Below are 13,290 nucleotides of genomic sequence, written 5' to 3'. Positions count from 1 at the left end.
CCCCCTAAATGCCCCCCAACACCCCCCAGAAACCCTCGACTTGCCCCTGAACCCCTTAAGTGCCCCCTGAAACGCCCCGGAACCCCCTAAACACCCCCCAAGACCCCCTGAACCCCATAAATGCCCCCAACACCCCCCCTGAACTCCCTAAATTCCCCCATCACCTCCATAACCCCCCCAAAACCCCCTCCAAACCCCCCTTTAACAGTCCCCCCACACCCCAATCCCCTGCCGTAACGCCACCCTGAGCTCCCCCAACCCCCTCCTTGCACCCCAAAATTCCCCCCTCACCCCAGCCCCCCCAAATCTTACCTGCTGGGCCAGTTTGGCGGCAGCGGCCGCCAGCCCCGTCTCCACCGATGCCACCCGCGTCCCCTCCCGAACCGGGCGGCTCTGCCGGGGCAGCGTGGGGGTGACGCGGGCTGGAAAAAGGGGGGGCACCCCAAAAATTTGGGGGTTCCTGGGTTAGTTTTGGCCCCCCCAAACCTCCTTGGGACTCCAAAATCTAGCCCCAGGTCCCCCCTCAAATCACACTCACACCCTCTGGGGACCCCCCAAAACACACAGGCACCCCCCCAAAACCCCCAGCCCCCCCTCAAATCCCCCTCCACACCCCCTGTGGATCCCCAAAACCCATTTCCAGCCTCCCCATAGCCCCTCCCCTGCCCTTAGGCCCCCCCCAAAAGCCCTTCCCAGCCTCCCTGTGATGCAATCTCCCATCCCCCCCCAAAAAAGGGGGGTACCCCCAACCTTTGGGGCTCCAGGGTGCATCATCGGTGACTTTCTTCTTTTTGGGGAGCGATTTCAGAGCTGGGTCATCCTCATCCGACTCCAACGATGGATAAACTGGGGGGGGGGGGGGGCCGAGAAAATAAGCGGGGGTTGGGGGGGGATAAATATTGGGGGTCCCCCCACTATACCCCCCAAAAACTCACTGTATTCGGCGTCTTTAAAGCAAGCCCCCAAACTGTCTTGTTCGTCCATGCTGGCTTCATCCTCGCTGTCGGTACTTCGGGGGGCTGGGGGGGGACGCCGGGGACCCCCCGAAATTCCGGGACCACCCCCCCGATCAGGTCCTGAACCCCCAGACCACCAATTTGGGGGCCCCAGGGGGGTCCCCGCTGGGAGATTGGCCATGCAGAGCATGCCTTGGATGGCTTCGCGGGTGCTGGGGGAGGCGGGGGCCTCGCTGTTTTGGGGGGGGGGGGGGTGTGTTGGTTTTTGGGGGGGGCCAAGGATTGGGGGAACCCCCAAAATCCCCAGACCCCCCTCAAAAGGCTCTTAAAAGCCCCCAGGCACCCCCCTAAATTCCCAATGTCCCCCTCAAAGACCCTTGCCAGCTCCTGGGGACCCCCAAAACCCAACCCCAGCCCCACCCAACAGCCCCCCCAAACCCCTTGGGGACCCCCAAATGCCAGCTCCCCCAATAACCCCCCCAAACCCCTGGGGACCCCCAAAACCAAACCCCACCCACCCCAGAAAGCCCCCCAAAGCCCCTGGGGACCCCCCAAATCCCACAGGAATGTCCCTAAATCCCCTCCACGCTCCTTGGGGACCCCCAAACCCCAACCCCAGCCCCCCCAAACCCCACAGGAAAGCCCCTCAAACCACCCTCCACGCTCCTTGGGGACCCCCAAACCCCAACCCCAGCCCCCCCAAACCCCACAGGAAAGCCCCTCAAACCACCCTCCACACCCCTTGGGGACCCCCAAAACCCCACCCCGGCCCCCCCAAACCCCCTGGGCACCCCCCCTCACCTAAGTTGGGGGTACTCTGAGCCCCCCACTTGCCGACTGGCCTTCAGCAGGTCAAGGATGCCGGCCGCGCTCCCCCCTGCTCCCCCCTCCTCTTCCTCCGTTGTATAATCTTCCTGGGGGGAGCAGTATGGGGGGGGGGGGGTTTGAACCCCAAAACCCTCCCTGGCTCCTCCCCTCACGACATACCCCAAAATATCTCTGGGACCCCACCCAGCACCCCTCAAGAGGCACCACTGTCTTCCCAACCACCCCCCAGCACACCAAAACCACTCTGGGACTCCCCCCAGCATTCCCCCAAAACCCCCCTTGCCCCCCCAGCCCCCCCAAATGCCCCAATGCCCCCCCCCCCCCCCGCCCAGTGCCCCCCCAATCCTCCCCCCATACCTCGATATCGAAGTCGACCTCTCCCGGCTCCCGCACCCGGTTGGGGTCCGAGCAGGGTTTGGCGCGGGGGAGTTTTCGGGGGAGCCCTGGTGTGGGGGGTGGAAATTTGGGGGGGGGGGGGGTCACAAAGGGGGACGACACTCCCCAGCAACCCCAAAGTGGGATCTAGGGGGAGAGGGTGGTTAAAAGGGCATTTGGGGGGGATTAAGAGAGGATGGGGAGGACTAAGAGGTTTTGGGGTGATGGGGACGATTTGGGGGTTATAGGGGGCCCCAATTTGGGGCGGGGCCAGGAGCAGGCTGGGGGAGGGGTCATGGGGTACCCTCAGCCCCCCTGAAAGTGGGATTTGGGGGGAGGAGGTGCAGCAGGGGGGGTTAAGAGAAGATGGGGGGGAAAGCTACTTTTGGGGGGGCCAGGAGCAGCCTGGGGCGGGGTTGGGGTTCAGGGACGGTCTTGGGGTGCAGGGGGGGACGGTGTCCCAGCTCACGGGGGAGGCGGCGGGGGCCACGGCGGGGGGGGGGGTCTCATCGATCTGCAGATCCTCCTCCGAGTCCAGGTCCAGGGGGGGGCTGGGGGGCGAACAAGGGGGAGACGGGGGGACGCGGGACCCCCAACGCCCCCCCGGGCGGCTCTGACGTGACCTGGGGAGGGGGGGGGGAGAGGTTAAGTGGGGACTCCCCTGCACCCCAAAATCAATCTAAAACCTCCTTGGCACCCCAACCCCTCCCCGAAATCCCTTTGGGACCCCCCCGGTGCACCCCAAATCCCCTCAGCCCCCCCGAAACCCCTCTGGGACACCCCCCAGTCTTCCTGAGTCCCCCCTCAGCACCCCAAAACTCCTCTGTAACCCACCCAGGGCCCCCTGAAGTACCCCCCAGCCCCCAAAACCTCCTCTGGGACCCCTCCAGTGCTCCCCCAAGACCCCCCCAAAACCCTCCCTGGGATCCCCAGCCCCCCAACACCCCCCCCAGTCCCCCCAAACCCCCTCACCGGGCTCCGCCATTGGCCAGGAGAATTTGGGGGTCCCCCTCTGAATCGGGGTCTGTCTCCTCAGGGCTTGAACTGGGGGGGTCAGGCTGGGGAGGGGAGAGCACCCCAAAATTGAGACAGGGGTCCCCCAAATCCAGCCCCCCCCCCCCCCAAAAAGTGCTCCTCACCTCTTCATCCTCATCTTGGGGGGCTGGGGGGGGTTTTGGGGTCCCCCCTTCGTCAGGGGGGCGAGGAGTGGGGGGGGGCTTGCGGGGACCCCCCTTTTTGAGGGGTGGGTCTTTGAGGGGAGGTGGGACCCCCCGGGGGGGGCCAAAGGGCGACCCCGATTTCCCGGCGCTCTGCTGGAAGAGATCCTGGTGGAGGAGAGGGAGTCAGTCAGGGGATCCCAGTGCCTTCCAGTAACTCCCAGTTCTTCCTAGTAAACCCTCCCAAAGCTTCCTGACAACCCCTCAGTGCTTCCCAGTAACTCCCAGTTCCACCCAGTAACCCCAAAACCTCCTTAGCAACCCCCCAGTGACCCCCTATGATGCCCCCAGTGCCTCTGAGTTCCTCCCAGTTCCCTCCCATTGCCTCCCAGTAACCCCAAAACTTCCTTAATACCCTCCCAGCAATTCCCTACATCCCTCCCAGTGCCTCCCAGTGCCACCCTTAGCCCCTCCCAGTAACTCTCAGTCTTTCCCAGTATCTCCCAGTCCCTCCCAGTAACCTCACCTCCACCAGCCGTATCTCCTTCGCCAGCTCCTTGATGAGCTGCCCTGGCCGGACAGTTTCGGGGATCTCATGTTCGTGTTCCCCCAACACCTAATTTTTTTTTCGGGGAAGGGGTTAAAAAAAATGGGGAGACCCCCAGATGTAGACCCTCCCAACCTGGCCCCCCCAAATCGGGGCAACACCCCTAAAAATGGGGGGACCCCCCCAAGTACCTCTCCCCCCAAATGCCTGGTTGCATCCATCCATCTGATGAGTGTTATCCTCTCATAGCCCCGCCAAATCCCCCTGGAGCCCCCCAGTATCCCCAGGGGACACCCCCCAGGTGCCCCCCAAATGTAGGATCCAAAAAAAAAAAGGGGGGAATCCCCACAACCCCCACCCCCCTCAAGAAGCTTGGCTGCACCTATCCATCCCCTTCCCACTATTCCCCCTGTAGCCCCCCCAGATTCCCCCAGATCCCCCTTAAATCCCCCGGGGGCCACCCAAAAAACATCCCCCCCCTCAAAACATTGCTGCACTTAGCTATATCACCCATTATCCCCCCCGTAAGTCCCCATAGCCCCTCAATATCCCCCTGTAGCACCCCAAAATCCCCAGAAGACCCCCCCTAGGTACTCCCCTACCCCCCCAGCACCCCCCCCCCTCCCGAGCCCCCCCATTACCTCCTTGCGGGTCCAAGCCCGGAAAGCAGCCGTCAGCGCCTTGGCCCCATGCACCAGGTAGGCAGCGGGGTGCCGGCGGTTCTCCCGTAGCCCTAGGGGGGGGAAAGAAGGGACTCCAAAATTTTTGGGGACTTCCCCGAGGTGGGGTAGGGTTCGGGGACCCCCCCTCAGATGAACAAGAGCCCCCTAAAATGAGCTGAGAACCCTCAGACTACCAAGATGGGGATGGGACCCCCGGGAGACCCCCCAAAATTGGGCTGGGACCCCCACCAATTCCCCCAGAAAGGGATGGGATCCCCAGGGGACCCCCAAAACCGGGCTGTGACCCCACTGACCCGCATAGATGGGGATGGGGCCCTAAAGACCGCCCTGGGACCCCCCGGAAGAGGGTTGAGGACCCTCAAGACCCCCCAGAACTCCCCCAAGATGGGGTTGAGGACCCTCAAAACCTCCCACCATGGGGTTGAGAATCCCCAGGATGGGGCTGAGGACCCTCAGGAACCCCCCAGAATGGGGTTAAGGACACCCAAGACCCCCCAGACCACTCTGGGACCACCAGAACCCTCAAGATGGGGCTGAGGATGCACAAGGAACCTCCTGGGACCCCCAAGACCCCCCAGGACCAACCTGGGACCTCTAGAACAGGGTTGAGGTTGACCCCCAGGAACCCTCAGGACCACCCTGGGACACACAGAACCCCCAAGATGGGGTTAAGGACCCCCAGAATCCCCACTGGGACCCCCCAGAATGGGGTTGAGGGCCCCCAAGACCCCCCCGGGACCACCCTGGGACCTCCAGAACCCCCAGAACAGGGTTAAGGACCCCTAAAATCCCACAGAACCTCCCTAGGACAAGACTGAGACACCCAAAAATAGCTGGGGGGGACCCCCAAGACCCCCCCGGGACCCCCAAACTGGGGGTGGGGACCCACCTCGGAAGGTGTCCAGGAGATGCCTCCCCACGTACCAGCAGACGGTCTCAAAATTGGGGAACTTGAAGAGGTCGGCGGTGCTGAGGCGTCTCTCGATCTCGTACGCCCTTGGGGGGGGAACCGGGGGGGGACGACAGATGACACACATAAGGGATCTGGGGGGGCTATCGGGAATTTGGGGGACACCCATGGTCCCCCTACCCAGACCCACAGCATCCCACCACCCTGCTCTGTTGTGTCTCTTTGTCCTGCAATGTCTTGCCGTGGCTCATTTCCCGCCCCCCCAAATTGCTCTGCAGCTGCCCCTCCCAAAGACCCCCCCAAAAACCCTGTAGCCCCCCCAAAACATCCTACAGTCCCCTCAAAATGCCCTGCATCCCCTCAAACCACCCTGAAACCCTCCCAAAGGCCCCCAAATCACCCCAAAGCCCCCCCAAAACACACCAAAATCACTCCACAGCCCTCCCAAAACTCCCCCAAAGCCCCCGCCAACCCTTAAAACACCCTGCAGCCCCCTCCAGTCCCCCTGAAGCCCCCCAAACCACCATGGCAGCCCCCCACATTCTCCCCAAACACCACACAGTCCCCCCAAAGACCCCCCTCCACCCCCCAAAAAAACCCCAAACACTCCCCAAACCCCCAAAGATCCCCCAAACCACACTGAAGCCCCCCCCAATCCCCCTGAAAACACCCCACAGCCCCCCCCAAGCGCATCAGCCAACCCCCAAGACCCCCCCTCCCAAAAAAAAAGACCCCTACTTGAGCTGCATATCGATGTTGAGGCTGTGCAAGAAGTTCCCCCCAAAAGCCAAACAGTCGACGGGGGTCAGCACGGCGTGGATCCAACCTGCCAGGGGTGGGGAGGGGGGGCAAAATATGTGGGGTAGGAGATGGAGGAGGGGAGTTGGGGTCCCTCAGGGCCCCCCCAGATAGTTACCAGTGGGGATGAAGAGGGTCTGGCCTTGACGAAGGGGACAACGATAACAACGATCGACTTGGTCCCCAAAAAAAAGCTCGCCCTGATTTTGGGAGCTGCTCCAAGCCTCGAATAAAGCCAGGTTGGCCGCCGTGGGTCGCACCAGGTAGAAGATCTTCTCACCCTGCCGTGGGGCAGCCGTGGGGCAGGGGGAATGGGATGCACCCCAAAGTGATATAGGCACCCCAAGGAGGGGTGTGGACCCACATATGAGTCCTAAGGCCACCCTATAGACCCTCTAAACACCCTATAGCCCCCCAAATCCCCCCTAAACCCACCTTATACCCCCCTCTAGCCACCACTAACACCTCCAAATCCCCCCTAAACCCACCCTATAGCCCCCCAAATCCCCCCTAAACCCACCTTATACCCCCCTCTAGCCACCACTAACACCTCCAAATCCCCCCTAAACCCACCCTATAGCCCCCCAAATCCCCCCTAAACCCACCTTATACCCCCTCTAGCCACCCCAGCCCCCCCAAATCCCCCCTAAACCCTCTCTAGCTACACCCTATCCCCCCAAACCCTCCCTAAACCCACCTTAAACCCCTTCTAGCCACCCCCAGGCCCCCAGATCCCCCCTAAACCCCCTCTAGCCCCCCCAAATCCCCTCTAGAACCCCTTAGCCCCCCAAATCCCCCCCCCGCCATACCTTCAGGACGTGATACCAGACGGAGGTCCCCCCGAAATCAATGTGGAAGTCGGTGTAGCTGTCGCGGGCACCCATCAGACAATATTTCTGCACGCTGGGGCGTTCGCACGCCGATTCCCCCGGCCATAGGTTTTCCACCCACGACAGCTTCCGGACGATCCGTGGTGTCTCCACTAGGTTGGAAAGGCTTGGGGGGAGGGATTAAGGGGGGGTTATTGGGGTGGGGGACACAGCTGGGGGACCCCAGGTTTGGGGGAAGTGGGAGATGCTGGAAATGGGGAGATGAGGAAAGGGATGGGGATGGAAGACACAGAATTGGGGAGGGGATGCAGGGGAGAACCCCAAATTGGGGGGTCCCTGGGGGTGGGGGGACCAATGATAGGGGGGGACTCAGATTTTTGGGGGGCCCCTGAGGTAGATTGGAGCTGGAGGGGTCCCAAAGGGGACTGAGGACGGGGAAGGACCCAGAGGGGAGTGGGGATGGGAGGCAGAGCCAGAATTAAGGGGGTCCTTGGGGGGCTATTGGGGCTGGGGGCGGTATTGGGGTGGGGGACCCTCCCATGGGGTAGTGGGACCCCCTAGGATGAAGAGACCCCCTTAGGGGACCCCAAGTCTGTGGGAGGTACGAGATACGGAGAGGGGTGGAAGACCTGGAGGTGGGGAGGGGCTGGGGGAGGACTCAGAACTGGGGGGTCTCTGGGGTGGGGGGGACAGGACCCAGATTTTGGGGGGGGGGTGTCTTTGGGAGGGGACCCAGAGGGGTACCTGGGATCGGGGGGAACGACAAGGAAGATCTCTGGCGTGATGGGACACCAAGGATGCCCCATGGGGGGAGATGAGGGATGTCCTGAGAGACCAGGTTACTGGGAGGTACTGGGACATACTGGGAGGGTCCCTGGGGACACAGGACCCCCTGGGGGGTGGTGTGTGACACTGGTCCTGGGGGGGGGGGTGAGTCCCCAGGTTGGCGGGGGGGGCGGGGGCAGCACCAGGGATGTCCTGAAAACGCTGTGGGAGGAGATCAGGGGGATACTGGGACATACTGGGAGGTACCAGGACATACTGGAAAGGTCCCCAGCGGGGTATGACATCACCCACCGCGTGTCAGAGAACTCCAGGCTGATGACGTTGAGGACGCGGTCACGTCGGGCTCCCCCCAAATAGGCGACGAAATCCCCCAGGCGCATCCTGCAGTCGGCTTGTCTCCCCACATCGATGACGTCGATGATCTTCTCCGCCCCTATAGATCCGCACCCCCCCACCAAAATCCCCTATAGAAAAGTCAAGGGGGACACCCCCCCCCCCCAACCCCCCCCCCTCGAACCCCCAAAACTCACCCACATAATGTTCTACATCCCGCGGGGTGAAGGTGGGGGGGGGGTAACGTCATTCCCAATCCTTCTTTCCGGGCTACCAAGATGGGAACGCTGAAGGTTTTTTCTTCCAGGTATTCCACCGTCAGCTGGGCTCCACTCGGTCGGAGCAGCACCTCGTCGGCGCTATAGGAGGGGTATAGAGGGATGTATGCAGACCCTATAGCTCCCCAGTGTCCCTATTGATCCCCTTATAGATCCCATAGAGGCTTTTGATGGAGTCGGGAGAGGATCAGGGAGTGGTTGGAAGTTTTAAAATGGTTTTGTAGGGTTTTTTGGGAGGGTTAGTGGGTGGTGGAGCTGCTATAGAGTCTATAATGGCTTTATTGGGTTCCTATAGAGCTCAAAAACGTAGTATAAATTCTCTAAGCGCTACAACAGTTTCATAGACATTCTATATAACAGTCTAATGACTAATGGAATTCCTATAAGTCCTTTAATGGCTTCGTAGGCTTCTTACCGTAGTCTGATGGGTGATAGAACTCCTATATATGCTATAACGGCTTTATTGGGTTTCTATAGTGCTCCCATATGTGATATAAATTCTGTAACTACCGTATAGTTTAGTAAGCTTTCTATATAGCCGTATAATGCGTAACAGAGATTCTGGAACTCCTATAATGACTTCAAATTGTTTCTATGGTGGCATGACACATGGCCCAGCTTTTACAGATCCTATAATGCCTTTGTAGAACTTCTATAACATCCCAATATATAATAGAGATTTTCTGAATTCTGTAATGATTTTCTAGGTTTTCTATATAGTGACCTAATGGTTAACAAAGCTTCTATAAATGCTGTAATGGTTTTGTAGGGTTCTTATGGTGGCTTAATGAGTGGTGCACCTCTTGTAGGTTCTATAATAACTTTGTAAGACTCCTATAGTGCCCCAAAATGTGACATAGATTCCGTAAGTCCTATAATGGCCTTATAGGCTTTTTATACAGTGGCTTAATAGGCAGCAAAGATTCTATGCATTCTGTAACGACTTTGTAAGGTTCTTACAGCAGTCTGATGGGTAACAGAGCTTCTATAGATCCTATAATGGTTTTGCAGCATTCCCGTACTGTCCCAAAACATTACGTAGATTTTCCACATTCTATAATGGCTCTATAGCTTTTCTATATAGCGGTCTAATGGCTAACGAAGCTTCTATGAGTTCTATAATGGCTTTTTTGGGTTCCTGTGGGGGTCCAATGAGTGATGCAGCTCCTGTAGGGCTCCTATATGGCACCCTGATGGGTACTGTAGCTCTTATAGGTCCTATAAGGACGTTAAAGGGCATCTGGAGATGATTGGGGAGCTGCTGTAGGTCCTACAATGGCTTTGCAGGATTTCTATAGGGGCTTAATGAGTGATGCAGCTTCTATAGATCCCGTAATGGCTTTATAGAGCTCCTACAGTGCCCCAGCATATGATACACATTTTATAGCTCCTGTAACAACTTTATAAGGTTCTTATATGGTGCCCCAATAGACAATGCAGCCCCTACAGGGCCCTAATAGGCTGTACTTCCCCTATAGAGCTTCTATAGGGCCCCCATAGTACCCTAATGACCAATACAGCCCCTGTACCACTCTTATAGACCATACAGGTCACCATACTGAGCCTCCTATAGCACTGTAATAACCTACATATGTCTTAGAGAACTCTAACACAGTTCCTGTAGGGTTCTGGGAGAGCATACAGCCCGTATAGGGCTCTAAGAAACTGCAAAGCCCCTATATGGCACTACTAGAGCTCCCTTAGCATGCTGAGAAGTGGTACAGCCCCTATAGGACCCCAACAGCCCCTATAGGACCCATAGGGAGGGAAGACACCACCACACCGTATTGGCTCAGGGCTGCCTCTCTATGCGGACCAGTCCTAAACTCATACGCTGCCCTGAGACATTATAGAGCTCCCCGATGGCTCCTATAGTGGCCATAGGGCCCGTCTCTATACGTCCCCCTCACCTGGGGAAAGTCCGACCCCGTAGTTCCCGGACGAACTGGGCACTGCCAGTGCGGACAGGGCGACCTGGCTCCACCTCCGGAGGCTTTGGGGGACCCCGGCGACGCTTCACTGAGGCACATATGGATCCATATGGACCCGGGTACGTATGGACCCAGTTCCATAAAGCTCCCATATGACCAGGGATGGGGGAACCTGCCCAGCCCTGGTCCCGTATGGTTGGCAGAACCAACCCTGGTCCTATATGGTCCCAGTTCCATATGGCCCCATATGACCTGGGATGGAGGAACCAGTCCCATACCCATATGGACGTGGCCCCATATGGCTCCATACAGCCCAGAATAGGGGAATCAGCCCCAGTCCCATATGGCCCAAGATGGGGGTACCGGCCCAAGATGGGGGTACCAGCCCAACAAGACCCAGCCCCATACATCCCCCACCCAATACATCCCCAGCCCCATATACCTCTTATAAAGCCCAGACCTGATCCTATATGACCCAGATCTCATCCTATATGGTTTCATAAGGCCCAGACCCAGTCCCATATGGCCCCATAGGGGGAAACCAGCCCAGCAAGATCCACCCCCCCCTTATTGTCCCCAACCCCATAGGGCTCTATAAGGCCCAGATGTCTCCTATATGACCCTGTAAGACCCAGATCTGGTCCTATAGGACCCTATATGACCCCATAGAGAGAAATCAGGCCAGCGAGACCCACCCCCACCCCATACATCCCCAGCCCCATAGGGCCCTATAAGGCCCAGATGTCTTCTATAGGGCCCTATAAGGCCCCATAGGGGGAAACCAGCCCAGGGAGACCCCCCCAGCGCCCTCCCCATGTCCCCAACCCCAAAGGTCCCTATAAGGCCCAGCCCTGGTCCCATATAGCGCTATAGGGGACTCACTGACGGAGGGGCCGTGCAGCACCTCGCACTTGGGGCAGTGGTAGAGGTCGATCTCGGCCGCCGCCTCCTCCTCCACCCCCACGCAGCTGCGGAGGACCCACACTTCAGGTCTCCCAGTACCTCCCAGTAACCCCCATTACACCCCAGGCCGCACAACCCCAGGCACAGAGGTCCCAACGCACCTCCCAGTTACTCTCAGTTTGCCCAGCACCCTCCAGTAACCCTCCCAGTAACCCCCAGAGCCCTCCCAGTACCTCCCAGTCCCTCCTCCTCATCCCCCAATCCTCCCCAGCTACCCCCCAATCCCCTCCTAGTTCATCCCAGTAGCCTCCCTGTCATCCCAGTCTCCCTCCTCACCCCCCAATGCCCCCCAGTGCATCCCAGTCCCCCCTCCTCACCCCTCCAGTCCTCCCCAGCTGTCTCCAGCCTCTCCCAGTGCCCCCCAGTCCCTCCCAGTCCTCCCCAGTAGCCCCCCAGTGCCCCCAGACTCCTCACAGTGCCCCCTCCTCACCCTCCAGTCCTTCCAATCTGCTCCCCAGTGCCCCTCAAGTCCCTCCCAGTAGCCCCCCCAGTGCCTCCCAGTACACCCTCCTCACCCCCCAGTCCTCCCCAGCACCTCCCAGTAGCCCCCCAGTGCTCCCAGACTTCTCACAGTGCCCCGTCCTCACCCTCCAGTCCTTCCCAGCTGCTCCCCAGTGCCCCTGAAGTCCCACCCAGACCCCTCCCAGACCTCCCTCCTTACCCCACAGTCCTCCCCAGCACTCCCAGTGCACCGCCAGTGCCTCCCAGTCCTCCCCAGTAGCCCCCCAGTGCCCCCAGACTCTTTCCAGTCCCTCCCAGTCCTCCTCAGTAGCCCCCCAGTGCCCCCCAAGTCTCTCCCAGTACCCCCCAGTCCCTTGCGAACTCCTCCCAGTCGCCTCCCAGTGCCCCCTCCTCACCCCCAGTACCTCCCAGTGCCCCCCCCCAGTCCCCCACCTGCCGTGGAACCAGTCCTGGCAGCCATCACACTCGATCATGAAGCGGGTGACATCGTAGGGCAGCCGGCACAGGCAGTATACGGGTACCGAGGCCATGCCCCCCACCCCAGCCCCTATAGGGGCACCCCTGACCCTACAGACCCCCTCCCACACCCCTATAGACCCCCCCAACCCTGTCTCCCAGCCCAGGACATCCGCCCCGCTGTCCTATAGATCCCTATAACCCCCTTCCAGTGACCACCCCCCTATCAAACGCTCTCTTTTGGCTTTTCTAGAGGTGACCCCCTATAGAAATTCCTCCCCTATAGCCACCCACCCCCCTTTAATGCTTCCCTATATGCTCCCCACCCCGTGGGGGGCAGCTGAGTCTCCCTATAGGGACTTAAGAGACACAACAACCCCCCTACACAGATCTATAGGGACCAGGAACACCCCCCCCCCCCCAGAGACCTATAGGGTCTCCCCAGCTCTATAAGGCCCTGGACTACCCCCAAAAGGGCCTATAGGGTCTTGGGACACTCCCCTCAAGGGTCTATAGGGTGTCCACGGCTCTATAGGGCCCTGGGCTCCCCCCAGAAATTCCTATATGGTCTCCTTTGCTCTATAGGGCCCTGCCCCCCCTCAAAAGAGCCTATAGGGCCTCCATAGCTCTATAGGACCCTGGGACACCCCCAAAAGATCCTACAGGGCCCTAGGGCACCCCCTAAAAGGCCCTATAGGGTCTCCCAGCCTCTATAGGTCCCTGAGACCCCCCCACAAACGCCTACAGGGCCCTAACCCCCCACCCCCACAAAAGGGGCCTGTAGGGCCCCAGGCCCCCTCCAAGTGCCTACAGGGCCCCGAGCTCCCCTAAAGGGCCTATAGGGCCCCAGCACCCCCCTCCCCCGGCTCTATAGGGCCCTACCCCCCCTCAAAGGCCTACAAGGCCCCGGGCTCCCCGCGAGGCCTACGCGTCCCCCACCGCCACCTCCCAACTAGGCCGCAGGCCCCACCGGCCAGGCCTGAGGCCTCTCCCGGCC

The 13,290-nt window shown here is 59.9% G+C and overlaps 1 protein-coding gene across 1 annotated transcript; it reads right to left on the bottom strand.

The window, feature by feature from the left end:
• Positions 1–86: 86 nt before the first annotated feature.
• On the bottom strand, positions 87–12,462 carry PHF8 (PHD finger protein 8). The gene is given in 22 exon segments (XM_049793321.1): positions 87–107; positions 313–422; positions 751–846; positions 936–1,189; positions 1,758–1,870; positions 2,142–2,227; positions 2,629–2,656; positions 2,659–2,782; positions 3,132–3,217; positions 3,299–3,484; positions 3,843–3,932; positions 4,505–4,596; positions 5,436–5,542; positions 6,195–6,282; positions 6,373–6,535; positions 7,064–7,250; positions 8,162–8,303; positions 8,401–8,443; positions 8,445–8,562; positions 10,392–10,500; positions 11,295–11,380; positions 12,270–12,462. Coding segments are annotated over 22 exon segments (2,427 nt in total). The 5' UTR covers positions 12,368–12,462.
• Positions 12,463–13,290: the final 828 nt, after the last annotated feature.

Source organism: Accipiter gentilis, chromosome 38, assembly GCF_929443795.1.
Source record: "Accipiter gentilis chromosome 38, bAccGen1.1, whole genome shotgun sequence".
Classification (NCBI taxonomy): Eukaryota; Metazoa; Chordata; class Aves; order Accipitriformes; family Accipitridae; genus Astur; species Astur gentilis.
The sequence above is the reverse complement of the archived record's forward strand: the minus strand, read 5'-3'. Positions and strand labels throughout refer to the sequence as shown.